This window comes from Squalius cephalus, assembly GCF_949319135.1.
Source record: "Squalius cephalus genome assembly, chromosome: 1".
Classification (NCBI taxonomy): Eukaryota; Metazoa; Chordata; class Actinopteri; order Cypriniformes; family Leuciscidae; genus Squalius; species Squalius cephalus.
The window spans coordinates 49756519-49770279 of record NC_137122.1 but is presented as its reverse complement, the minus strand read 5'-3'; the positions used below and the strand labels follow the sequence as shown (position 1 = coordinate 49770279).

Below are 13761 nucleotides of genomic sequence, written 5' to 3'. Positions count from 1 at the left end.
AAAAAAAAAAATGTTACTGGCCCCAAACCTTTTAATGGGAGTGTGCAGTAATAGAATTACATACAAATTCTGGTTTTAAGAAAATGTATACTTTATACGACCTCTAAAATTAAGGTTTCAAAATGTTGACTTATATTGATAGAATGTTCCGCATTCATCTATCTGACAGTCATGACTCATCTTAATATTAATTAGCATACTGAAAAATGATTGTCTTCCGTTTATCTGTTCTGTCAGTTCTGTTCTGTTTAACCATTTATAGCCACCTTCATGTTGCACAGTGACTATTGCTACGTTATGAATGCTATGCAAATTTATGCAGGAGTATCCAGATTTTCTGTACGCATAACATACCCGGTTGATCTTCTACATTTACTAAAGCAGGCAGCTACAGTGTTTACTGTTTTCAGTGTGTTCACAGTATTCCCGAACATGGCATGTGTTGATAATCGAGTGTGTAGCCGACAGAAAACAAGATATGCTCTCAGTGTTACTAAACGGCAAGGTGTCTCTGATCCAACATTCAATTTACGCAGAAGTAAAGGCTAAAACCTAAGCTTAAATAACACGTTGTTGCTTTGCAAGCACTGACTTTGCTTTCAGAGTTTTACACTTAAATTCACATATACGTGTGAACACTGCACAAGGTCATGCTCTAGGGGTTAAACTAATAGAGAAAGTTGGGCTTTTTTCTTTGAAGCGTATTCTTCAGATACGGGCCCTTGGTAAACAGCAGCCCAGCACATCTGGTCCCCCCCCCCCCCAACACTGGAGCCATTATGGGACCACAGTAATTCCCTCTCTGATCCCAATTATGGTGGAATTTGGCCAATGCACCACACTTTACAATTTTTTAACCATGCCTTGCTCAATAACAGGGAAACTTCACAAGAGGAATGCCATTCATTACATGCCAAAAAGAAACCTCATCTTGACCAGATTTGGAGAGCAAATTTCAGACATTTGTAAGTTTAAAAAAGCATGATGTAAAAAAAAAAAAAGAAAATGGTGTAAATCAGCTGCTTATGGAAAGCTACCTCTATAATTTGCTCAGCCATAAGCTTTTAGTGTGGTGTAGTTTCTCACCATCCACAGGTGTGCAGGGCTCGTAGACCACGCGGTATCCCTCCACGATGCCATTGGGCTGCTTGGGCTCACCCCAGGACATGTTGACTGAGGTAGTGGTGAGTTCACTAAAGTGGATAAAACTGGGAGCGCTTGGAGCTGTGGAGTTAAAGAGCTCTCAATCAACATCCAACACAGTTTATGATTGTTTGATTTCCATAGATCTAATCAGGGCCAAAAATGAATGCTTGCCAAAGTAAAATAAATAAAGTTACCAACCAAACGCAAGTAAAAATGGAAATAAAACAGTTACTCGCAGTTAGCTGGTAACTTTATTCAGAACTGGAACATAATACATGGTTTAAATCAAATTGTAAAGTCAAAATCTGTTATGTGTCTTTTAGAAAAAAGAAAAAAAAAAAACATATAACAACTGTTAAACTCAGGCAATAAAGGTATCAAGATTTTATCAAGGAAGTTTGTTTTCTTAAAAAATACATTTGTGGAATTTTCTTGACCTATATATACCGAAACGAAAGCAATGGAAACAAGAGTCTACACGTTCTTTTTAACAGGTGCAATTTCACACAAAAACTGAGATTAGCCTGTATGTATAATGTAAAAAAGTATTTCAATTATCATACACTATAGCATTCAAAAGTTTGGGATTGGGATTTTTCAATGATTTCTATTTTAATATATTTTAAAATGTAATTTATTCCTGTGATTTCTGTATTTTCAGCATCATTACTCCAGGCTTCAGAGTCATGATCCTTCAGAGATCTTTCTAATATGATAATTTGTTGCTCAAGAAACATTTCTGATAATTATCAATGTTGAAAACAGTTTAAAAACAATATATATATATATATATATATGTATTTTTTTGTGGACACCGTGATACAGGATTCTTTGATAAATAGAAAGTTCAAAAGAACAGTATTTATTTGAAATATAAATCTATTTCAATCTCTTACAAATGTCTTTATAGTCACTTTTGATGGATTTAATTAATGCATCCTTGCTGAATACTTTTTTTATTTTTGACTGACTACACTATATAATGAAAGTTGTCAATAATGCTGATAAGAAATATTTCTTTATTTTTATTTTATACTGTATTATTTATTATTTTTCCTCGATTCACCCACTATTTGGCAGGGGTGTCAAAAGATATTCTTGATCCTGGACACAGCTAGATTTAAAAAAAAACTCAAAAAGTACTTTTCAGCACATGTATATTTAAGCACTCTTCTGCTGTTAGAGGTCAGGGTAATGTTGCAGTAATTCAAGGAGTTAGTTTGCCCTCCGGAAGATTGGCACGAAGACTTGAGTTGGCTCATCTCCCAGTGTCTTAGTGTAAGCTGAGCCAAGATTCAGTCTCGCCTGTACTGTTCTCATTGTTACTTCCTCACTACACTGTCACAGTCTTTAAGGGAGCGGAAAAAGGCTGAATTAACTTTTTTCAATCGCTTGGAACAGAGTTCTACTTAAGCTGACCTGCCAAAAAACACTTCCTCAATATGTGGCCCATTTTCTCAAACCCAGTTCCCAGCTCCCGGTCCTAAATGAACTGTCATGAGCTTCCGTTCCAACGGACTACCCCCCAAGATTCTCCTTCATAATCTAACACCATAGCCCTCATGCAATCCATATGATGTGATCCGTCCAATTTAAAATTAATAACCTTTCCAGCAGGGATTTTTGGGAAAACAGTGGGATCAAAGATCTAGGACATTCTCCCAAAGCGGGTTAAGCATGAAGGTCACTTCACTGGTTGTTGATTGATGTATTTTGCATTGAGTCCCATGGTCACCTGCTTGCTGAGTGCGCCCTCTGGTGGGCAGCGAGCGTGGGCCGTCCCCTGCCGCGTTGAAGGCAGCCACGCTGATCATGTAGGTGGTGTAGCCTGTCAAGTTCTTCAGCTTCACGCTCAGCTCCGGCAGGAAGAGAGTGCGGAGTCGCTCAGTCTCATTCTGCAGCTGAAACTCCCAATAATAAATCTAGCAAGACAAATCACACAAATTAATTACTTCAGAATTCGTCAATCTGATGGGCTATTAAGCTTAATATTTTAGAGCAGCAGTCCTCAAACTTTTCAGACCAAGTCTGATTAAATCAGTCTATCAGGCTAAGGATCAATTAGTCACCTGGTTATTATTCTATACTAATAGAATAGAATAAAAGCCTATTTGTGCAAGAATGCGGGCTTGTCTTAAAGGAGAAGTTCACTTTTAAAATGAAAATTCTGTCATCATATACTCACCCTCATGTTGTTTCAAAGCTGTATGAATTTCTTTCTTATGCTGAACAGAAAGGAAGATATTTAGAAGAATATCAGTAACCAGACAGTTTTTGGGTCCCAATGACTTCCATAGTAGGAAAAAAATATACTATGGAAGTCATTGGGACCCAAAAACTGTCTGGTTACTGATATTCTTCTAAATATCTTACTTTCTGTTCAGCATAAGAAAGAAATTCATACAGCTTTGAAACAACATGAGGGTGAGTATATGATGACAGAATTTTCATTTTAAAAGTGAACTTCTCCTTTAAGGCCTATTCTGACCAAGAACGATAACTAAAGGTAATGGTAATTATATTAGCGTCCAAACCAATGCACAATAACGTTGTTTAGTAGAACCTCGAGCTTGTTTAAGTCTGGTGCATTCTGATTGGCTGTCAGAGTTTTTTATTGTTAATCAGCTGGAAAAACTTTTTTTTTTTCTGAAAGTAACTTTCCCTATTCTCATTGAATTAGAACGATTATTAAAACTTTATAGTTATAATTATCGTTAAAGTTATTGTCCTTGGTGTGAATGGGCATTTCGAGCATCTAATTAGACCTATGCACTGTCTTGTATTTATTTAAATTGTAACAAGAAACATAAAGAATTTATAATTTTAGTACTTTAAAGCAATGGATCTGAACCTAATTTTTTACTTCAAGGAACCCCATTGTCCAAAACAATATTTGAAGGCCATCCCTCACTCAAATTTCTACCCAATAAAATATTTTAGAGCTTGGCATAATTAGAAAGATGTATATTCAGTATAAAAAATATAGTTGTTTCAGCTTATTTTCATGCTTGTTTTGTCTTATTTTAAATAATTGTAAGTCATCTTGAGGCCCCCTTGGAAGTTTGTTGAAAATCACTGAAACCACAGAAGAGTTTCAAAACATTTCTGAAAAAAAAAAATGGAATACAGTTGTAAAACAATTCTCTATCAATAGCATGCTGTATGTGTAGGCCTATATATATATACACCAAGGACAGTAGTCACACTATCAGTAATGTTAATGTAAAAGAACAGCAGAGTCCACACCACAACTATGTCATATCACACAGAAGAAAGTTATAATTGGATTCATTTTCACAAGCATTTTGTTTCTCCAGCTGATGAACGATAAAAACATTGACAGCCAATCGGAATCAGACCTCGAGCATTTAAAGTGGCAGACAACAAACTGCAGCGCATGCAGAGCCATATTGTACGCTGGTGTGGACGTTTATATAGTCATTGTAGTTATCATTCTTGGAGTGAACGGGCCTCAATAGTATATCGGCTTTGTCAGGTCACACATACTCGTCTTTCATCCCTCACTAAACTCACATTATTGGTTTAGCCAATGTAGCGTTGTTGACTATGTCATATCAAATAAGCAATAATTTGTTTGCTTTTTCGAATTGAGGGACGATCCAGAATTATTTTCTCTGGTAACTGACAGCATTTCCACAGAACTTGTGTTGCACACCATCAGGGGGCGCTCAAAGAGCCACTGTTTTAGTTTTGAATTGATCTTTGAATTGCTGAGGCACACTGAAGTGTCCTACCTTATAGCCTTGAATATCCCCATTTTGGGCCTCCACTGGAGGAGGGTCCCATGTGACATCAAGCTGAGTGGCTGTTGAGGACTGGATAGCGACATTCTGAGGTGGAGCGGTGGGCACTGATGAGAGAGAGAGAGAGAGAGAGAGAGAGAGAGAGAGAGAGAGAGAGAGAGATGATCAAACCAGACTGACTGATTTATTAGACTGTATACTGACTGACAGCACTACTGCATGTTTTATAAGACTGCGAAATCAATAATATTGACTGAGAGCATCAAGGAGGAGTACTTGTGTCCTTACCCGCCTCTCCCACAAACACTTCCTGTGGCGAGCTGGTGGGCCCCTCCCCTACCGCATTATACACACTCAGTCGGATTTCGTAGCGCTTGTGTTTATTCAGATCTGAACAATGGAAAAAAAGTGCACACCCTATTCAATATTGCATGATAAAACCTTAAGTGGTGCTAAAACATAATGATCCTGTTCCAATGAAGTGAGAAGTTGTGAGGAAAAGCCAACGACAGTGTGGAGAGAAATGGGCACAGTCAGACGTGAGAAGGGAGACAAATGAGACTGGGCTCTAGTGTGAGCAAATAAACGAGGTGTGAGAAAGAGTACTACTCGCAACTGGAGTTCAGAGATTGAGTTTGGCAGGATGAAGGAGTGGATGACTGGAAAGCAGTGTTGGGGAGTAACTAACCAAAATGAACGATGCTGCTAACTTAATGTTCTTTAGTATAATCAGAGTAACTTTTCCAGTAATAAGCTACTGTTTCCTGATTCATCTTAGTGAATTCAGATGTTCATTAAAGAGAACTGTTGCGAAAAAGAAAATGATTGACAGATTTGAGTTCCTGTGTGAATATTTAGTTTGTATTGATATGCATAAAAATATCCTTAATAATATTAATCATCAACAATATAAATTAAATTTTAAAATTATACTTTCATATTTCAATAGAAACAATAATATAAAATTGAATTTAATAAGCATGTATGATGTAATATTCACAAATTTTAATATTTAGAATTTAAGAACTTAATTAAGAAAATAATATAATATTTGAAATGCTCCAAAATGCTTTTGATTAATTTAATGCATCCTGACTGAAAAAACAAAAACAAAAAAACATCCCAAATTTTTGAACGGTTATATATCTTCATTGCAGTTTTATTGGTAGTTCAGCTAACTGTTTATAGGATGGCTTGACTGCAGTTAAACTACTTCAGATTTGAACAGCTTGAAGTAGTTTCCCCAACACTGGTATAAATGATGACGATAGAAACACCGATGAAAGAGCGAGAGCGAATCTCAGGACTTACTGTCCAGCTCGTATTGTGTAAGTGAGGATTCGGTCAGGTTCCTCACACTGTACGGGGCTGAGGACGGTTGAGTAGAGGGGAGAGGATGACAGTGAGCAAGATCAAAGTTAAAGAGGGAGAGAGATAAAGAAAAAGTAAGAGAAAGAGAGAAAAAAAGAGCTGGATTAGCGCATTAGCTCATGCTAGCGGAAAGCCTGGCAGCTCTAAAGACTTTGCGAGAGAAACGAACTGCTCAGAAAACAATTAACACAGCCCTCATTATCAAACATTGTAAAGCTTCAATTACATGCATGTTAATGACATGAGCCACAATAGAATGTGCAGTTACAGGGAAACACAAAACAGGCGAGTTAGCATTTTGCTGAATTAGTTTAGCTCTCCATGTACTTATATACATGTGATTGTGACGCAAGTACTTTTTGATCAGCACTAACACTTCCCATACAAAACCCATGGTTTAATGCCAATATGGCTTAGTTACAATTGTTTTTATTAAAAGTTGTATGGGCATTAACAAAGCTCCATAGTAGTATCATGTTGTTTTGGACAAAGTACCATGATGGTAGCAGTTTCCTGTGCTTTCTATAGCTCAAACAATAGAGTATTGCGTTAACAACACCAAGGTCATGGGTTTGATTCCCAAGGAAAGTAAGAACTGATATAATGTAAATGCAAGATATTCAAAGTATCATGTACTATGTATTTTTATTCTTTGATGTACCTTGAAATACATGGTTGTAATACCAAGGTACATGAATATAATAATCAAGTCATCATATTATCCCATGACTGTACCATGGTACAAACCGTCTTTTATAAGGCTATTGTTACCACTGTAAGCTTTTGTAGATAACAGGGCTAGATAGACAAATACTAATTTAGACTTGAGTGAGTTTATTTGAGACTCACCTGTGAGCTCAGCCCAGTTGCCTGGTGGGCTGTTCACTGTGCGCACTGTGAAGCTGCGTAGGCGATCGTAACGCAGTTCTCTGTAGCGTACTCGAAAACCAAGCAAAATGCCATTGATCTCCTCCTCGGGGGGTGGCTGGATGGGTTTGAACAGATTATCATTATCTCCTGTTTGTAAACACAACATTCAACAACAGATAAAGACCCGTGTTCCCTCTCAGAAGAGAGTGATGAATCAGACCTCACCTTCCAGCGGACCAGCACAGATGTGGTGGTGTGCGGCGTCACAGAGAGGATTGTGGGAGCTTTGTCGGGAGCTAATGGAACACAAACAGACAGTTTGTTCAGCTAATGATTGCGGAGCTGCAAAGACCCTGATAAGAGTCGAACAACCAAGAGTGAAATCCAGCTAATAGTGGTGGAACTGTTAGCAGCGTTCTGGTTACACGCCAAAGGTCAAGCATGAGGTAGTTTTTCCCCTTCACTGGCTGTATCCAATTTTGGCCACATTATGATTCATCTCAGGCCTCGACAGCATTAAAGCGTTTCGCAGTTGCCCCTACCGTCCTGTAGAGTGGTGATTGCCTCGCTCTCCTCGCTGTACTCGCTGTCCCCAATATCATTAGTGGCTTTCACTCTGAACTGGTAGGAAGTGAAAGGCTTGAGCCTGCAAACAGGAAAAAAGTTCAGTAGGACTACTGCGGTGCTACCAGTTTGGTCCTCTATGACCCTCAAAGTTTGACACAGGATCAATTCAGGCTTACCTGTCTATGATGTAAGAGGTGGCCTCATGGTTGACTGATGCCGAGTGGACAGTCCAGTTGCTGTCGGGCAGCTCTCTGTACTGGACTGTGTAGTATCGGATAGGTGACAGACCATCACTGCCTGGTTCCCATGACAGGAGCACACTGCGGGCCAGGACCTCTTCCTGAGGCACAACGGGACGACTTGTGGGCTGTGGGCGTGCTGAGGGGAGATTAGATGAGTTGTTTTAATCAATGACATGTAGTAAACAGCACCTGACCTTGTAAAGAGAGGTGAAGCAGTACCTCTCTTTTCTGTAGTGACCACCAGTGCTTCGGCCGCTTCTCCCCAGCCCTTTCGAGTCTGGGCTGTGAGGCGGAACACATAAACACTCTCTGGTTTCAGTCCAGCTGCTGTATACTGTCGCGCACTTGGGTTGAGCACATCGACGATGGCGGAGGTAATACTGGAGGAGTTTCTCCGGTAAGCAATCTGATAGGCTAGATGAGAGAAACTGTTAGTAGATTCTGAATTTGATTATCATGTAACTGGTCCTACAAGCACCCCTTCAAATGGGATTCAAACCAACGCCTACCAGAATGGGATGCGGACGCACTTACAAGGACACAAAAGACCACAGCCTCTAGCATCTAGTAAGGTTGCCTTCACAGGTATCTCTATCAGCTAGCTTTTATTACGCTCACTGCCTAAACCTCACTCCCATCCGGATCACGGCTCCTAAAAAACTAGTCCTACCCACACTGCTCTGGGCGGGATTTGAGCTAGCATCAACCAGAATGGGAGGTGGATGCACTAACTTTCTACTGGTTTGCTCTTGTTGCAGAGTAAGTCTTGTTTCTAATCTTTAATCAGCTAGTGTGACATGTTCACTAGCGTTGTCAAAAGTACAGAAACAGGAGCGTTTGAAAGCAGGCGTCTATCAGTGGATATATTAGGGATCCGCTGATAGACGCCTGCTATCAAACGCTCCTGTGTGTGTCTAAGACAACGTGTTTTTGAAGCGTTGATCATTGTAGCCAATCACAGACATACATGTTGAGCGCCTCAACAGAATGGCCAATCAGAGGTGTTTAGCAGCACTCATAATTCTAGAGCGAAATGCTGGTATTGTCACACTTTAAAAATTTCAGTACTGACTTGGTATCGAAGTCGGTACTTTTGACAACACTAATGTTCATTGACAGCTGATTAATTGCGGTAAATCTTAGAAATTCTGCAATCGTACCATCGTGCAGTGTGACTGCTCCAACAGAATGTCAATGGGACATTTGGGAGAAAAGTTTCGGCTGTGATGTGTACCAATCCAATCTGACGTGAAAGACCGTGGCCCAGTGCACCATAGATTTTACCCATGGTCACACTGTGATCATGAATCAGTCTAACAAGTCACAAAAATAATATATAGTGCACCCAATTTACCAAGGATGATGCCATTTGGCTGGGCAGGGGGCTGCCAGATCAGTCTCACTGAGGAAGTCCTAACTTCAGGGAACAGGATCCCAACTGGAGGCCCAGGTACTGTTAAAAAAAATTAAATGTAACTAGCACAACATAAGCTTAATAACTTATGGTGGTTGTTAATTGTGGTTTAGACTCTCACCATCATCAAGTGTGCGCTCAAAGATGGGCGGAGAACTTGGCATGCCATCTCCTATACGGGTGAAGGATAGAACCTGGATCTCATAAAGCACATACTTCCCAAGACCAGTGAGCTGGACACTGTAAGTGGTGTTTCCCTCAACCGACCAGAAACGTAGAGCTGACTCTGCATCCTTCTCCTTGTATACTACCTGAAATGAGGAGGAATAGATGCATCTTTTCACTACTGCAATGAATTCAAGTTCAATAAATCTAGTAGGAACCCAGTTAACAATGTACCTTATAGCCCAAAATTAATCCATTGCGGTCAGTCTCTGGCACGTCACCCCAGCGGACCAGGATGCTGCTGGAGGTGGTAGCAAAAGCTGAAACATTTGCAGGGCCACTGGAGGGGACTAACAAATGGAGAAAACATACAATTAACAACTGTAAGATCGATCAGAGTTTCAAACGGGAACAGCGTGCATTTTGCCATTCATTGTACCCGTCACATGTTTACAAGATAAAGCATACGCCAATGCAGTCTGGTTACAATTCGGTACATAATTGTAAAAACGTGTTTTCGACTGCGCTGCCAGCTGTTAATCAAACTGTGAATGACAGACAGTTTGAATGATGAGAAAATAACTTTTTTTTTCAATACTTGCATGAAACAAATAACTTTTTAATGCTCTAAGCAACGGAGAGCAAATGGAGGAAAAGACCCCAGGGAGTGTCATATCTCTTCTAAAGTTTCAGATGAGATCTCAACAATCTCACAAACTTGGATTTGCTAAGACGCTAAAGTCTGAAATCAAAACTCAATTATCTAAGTTATACTATCCACATTTATTTTATAGGTATCTTCTCTTATTGTATGCCAGCAATTGTCTCATCTATTTTTTATTTCTCATAAGAATTTTAGGCGATACAAAGTTAGTTGAATCATAACTGCAAACTCCATTAATACTCCTGGACAATAAAGGAACAACCTTTGAGCAATAAAGTGTTCCTGTGGGCAGCCATCATAATTAATTCAAAGGTCAGCATTGTTGTAAAAGCATTTGAGAAGGTACAAAAGAGCAAAAGTACAAGGGAGGGAGGAAAGAAAGCACAGCAGATTTCTCACCTGACTCTCTGGTTCTCCCGTGAACTGGCTGGCTCCACGGTCCTGGCCCGATGCCATTGAACGACTGCACTTTGACCTCGTATTCTGTCCACTCCTCCAGGTCCTCAATGGTAAACTCTCTCTCTAGCCTGTCAGGAATGATGTGGGACAGGACCCCAACCTTTGAGCCCAGGCGTGAGTACTGCACCCTGTAGCCCACCAGCTCTGGATTGCCATTGTATTCCCATTCTGGCAGCGGCTAGAATACAGACACACTTCAACTTAGATTAGAAATCTTAGCATCTTAGAATATTTATCACCACTCGACCAGGTCTTATCAGCGTTAGGAAAATAAAATCACAAATGAAATCTCTTCAATACCCCAACTGTTTCTCCCAAAACAATGTGATGCAAATGGAGACTTCTGCTTAAGTTTCTAATTTGTCTGATGTATCTCCCGAGAAGAAGACCCCAATAATCTCACATATGTCTCTTCAGAAAAGACAATGGGTCTCTAATTGTGTGCATTTTCCAAAAAATTCACAACATGTACGCACATTCATTTGTTATTAACCTCTTTCTAATGTTAATGAATTTGGAGTATTCTAAATGAGTGATCACATGTCCAAGGTCAAGTCAAGTAACCTTTATTTATATAGCACTTTTTACAATACAGATTGTTTCAAAGCAGCTTTACAGTGATAACAGGAAAATAATCCTGTTTTCGGTCAAAGTCCATAGTAATCGATTGTCGAGTTCACGCGCATGATCATAGGTACTAAACCAATGCGCGTGAACTCGACAATCGATTACTATGGACTTTGACCGAAAACAGGATGTAAATACAGGTATGAGCGCTGGCTGAATAAATATCATTTTTATTCATATCTTTCACATCTACTGCAGTCAGATTCACCGTGTTCACTCCGAAGGAATCACTCACATGACCTGTGCACTTGTAATGACACATCAAGGATGTTAAGAGGCTAAAAGCAGGTTTAAAACTTGCCCCATTTAAGTCAACAGGGTGCAAATTTTAAAAAGAGGATAACACGGTGTAGGCAACACCAATTTTTGTCATTGTTCTCTGTACTGACAGCACTCCAAATGTACAAAAAAATGAGCTCAATGTTAAAATTGACCGGAGTTCTCCTTTAAGTAAGTTCAGTGTTGATTCATTTCTGTTGTAAAAAAGTTATTAATTTAGTTAATTTATCAATACGGCAGCTCCAGATTAAACAGATTTGAGAGACAAGTTTACAGTTGATGTCAAGTTTAGGCTTACAGCCAGGGTTAGGTGCTTCTACATCAGTGTTATTCACCATCATGTCCCTCTGATTTTAGAGATAAGTACAGGGTTAGGTTTACGGGTAGGGGTAGGGTTAGGACTAAGGTGAATGGGACCCAATGTCTGAAAACGTTCTCAAATTTGCAGAGATGCCAAAGTAAAGTTGAGATACCAACAGCTCTCATTCATTTCTTCCAAGATCTAATTATCAGAACTTTCCAAATTAATAACATATTTAACATAACATAATTTCTCCATAGTAATTGGGAATAGGAAGCAATAAGAAACATTGAAGTTGCTACTTAAATAAAAGACTGGGACCTATTAATTCTACAAAGCTATAAGAACAAGCAAACACTGATCAATAAAATTTTCCTATGGGTGGAAATGCAATCTCCGGACTACTAAAACGAACACGCATCTTTTCCTCTTAAGCATATCGATCACGTTCCAGAATGCATACGTACCACCCATCTGAGCCACAGGCTGGTCTCGCTGGCTGTGCGGAGAGTGATGTTGGCTGGGGCGATGTCAGGAGGAGCCTGTAGGGTCTGGATCTTCCTGGATGGCTGGCTGGGTGGGCTTGTGCCTACTATATTCACCTGCCTCATTCGGAACCTAAAATCAAATGGCAAGTTATAACGCAGCCTACAGGCACCGTATATGGGCCATTCTACAGAATTGGTGCAAACTGCGGTCCCACAACCAAAAAAACACATTTAAAAATCACGTAAGTATTCAAATCTTAGATATTTAATAAGACTCGTATCTATTGAATCCTACAATAAAATTTAAAATATCAGTAAGCTTAATACATATAAAATCATAATTTATGGGTACTTTCAATTGGGAGGTGGCTGCCTTGAACCTTAATACCTAAATTTCAACTTATGAAAATGATATTGAAATAATTTTAGCAATTTATTCCAATAATGTTTTTTGGGGTGTTATTTGATAAAATGTAGTTTTTATGTGTACAACTGTTCAGAACTGTCCTAGCTAACCATGTGCTGATTAGCATCTTTGAGCTAGACTCAAAAGTATCGAAAATTGTCTCTACCGAAACAGTCACGATCGAAACGTGGTAAAGTTTCGGTTGTGACATCTTTGTTTTTTGGGGTGTTATTCGATAAAATTAATTTTTCTGTTTGTGTACAACTGTTCAAAACTATGCTAGCTAACCATGTGCTGATTAGCATCTTTGAACTAGGCTCAAAAGTATCAGTAGTATTGTCACTATCGAAACAGGACAAGATGTTATGATAGTGTTCGGTTCAATGTATATTCAAAATAATGAATCCTTAACTTTGAAATCAGTATGCTTAACTGTAAGCCTTTTACAAAAAAAGATTGGATTCAAAATACACAAATCTCATAAATTGCAAATGAAATATTGTTAAAATTTTAATTGTTATTGATTTACCTGTGAAAACTTTTTAATAAAATAGCAAGAAAATGACCTTCAACCTTCAACCTTCAATATAATATAATAAATTATATATTATTGTGTTTTGGTAGTGACAAATTTGGGGAGAGGAAGAATATTCCAACACTTTCTGAAATTACAATATAAGAATTAACTGCACAATTATGTGTACCTTGGATATTATACAATTTGCTAAACAGTACATAAAATATTTGTGGGAAAAGACTAAATTTTTTCAAGACGTTTCCAACTCTGACATTGAACCAAATCTGTAGAATGGCCCAGTACATCTCAGATTTCAACATGTCGCAGGGGATGGACCTGTAGTACGTGTAGGGGTTCAGGCCCAGAACCTCAAGGGATCGTGCATCAGGCTCATTGGCCAACTGATGGGCCATGACCCACTCCTCGTTTTCTCCGATAACACCGATCTGAACGTGCAACAAAGGAAAGAGAGAGATCAGTG

The 13761-nt window shown here is 39.0% G+C and overlaps 1 protein-coding gene across 3 annotated transcripts in view; it reads right to left on the bottom strand.

Annotated features, from left to right (window-relative positions):
- The window catches only part of sdk2a (sidekick cell adhesion molecule 2a), a 143988-nt gene that overhangs the window by 13515 nt on the left and 116712 nt on the right, over positions 1-13761 (bottom strand). For 2 of the 3 annotated variants that reach the window (XM_079873527.1, XM_079873528.1), the window contains exons 23-38: positions 13617-13726; positions 12337-12487; positions 10603-10840; positions 9774-9889; positions 9496-9685; positions 9315-9413; positions 8180-8374; positions 7895-8096; positions 7694-7797; positions 7377-7447; positions 7131-7266; positions 6222-6278; positions 5199-5300; positions 4902-5017; positions 2882-3068; positions 1087-1224 (exon numbers count right to left, since the gene is read on the bottom strand). In XM_079873527.1, the coding sequence (XP_079729653.1) occupies positions 1087-1224; positions 2882-3068; positions 4902-5017; positions 5199-5300; positions 6222-6278; positions 7131-7266; positions 7377-7447; positions 7694-7797; positions 7895-8096; positions 8180-8374; positions 9315-9413; positions 9496-9685; positions 9774-9889; positions 10603-10840; positions 12337-12487; positions 13617-13726 (2212 nt within the window). The remainder of the gene's footprint in view (positions 1-1086; positions 1225-2881; positions 3069-4901; positions 5018-5198; positions 5301-6221; positions 6279-7130; positions 7267-7376; positions 7448-7693; positions 7798-7894; positions 8097-8179; positions 8375-9314; positions 9414-9495; positions 9686-9773; positions 9890-10602; positions 10841-12336; positions 12488-13616; positions 13727-13761) is intronic. The other variant, XM_079873529.1, reaches the window with a different exon arrangement.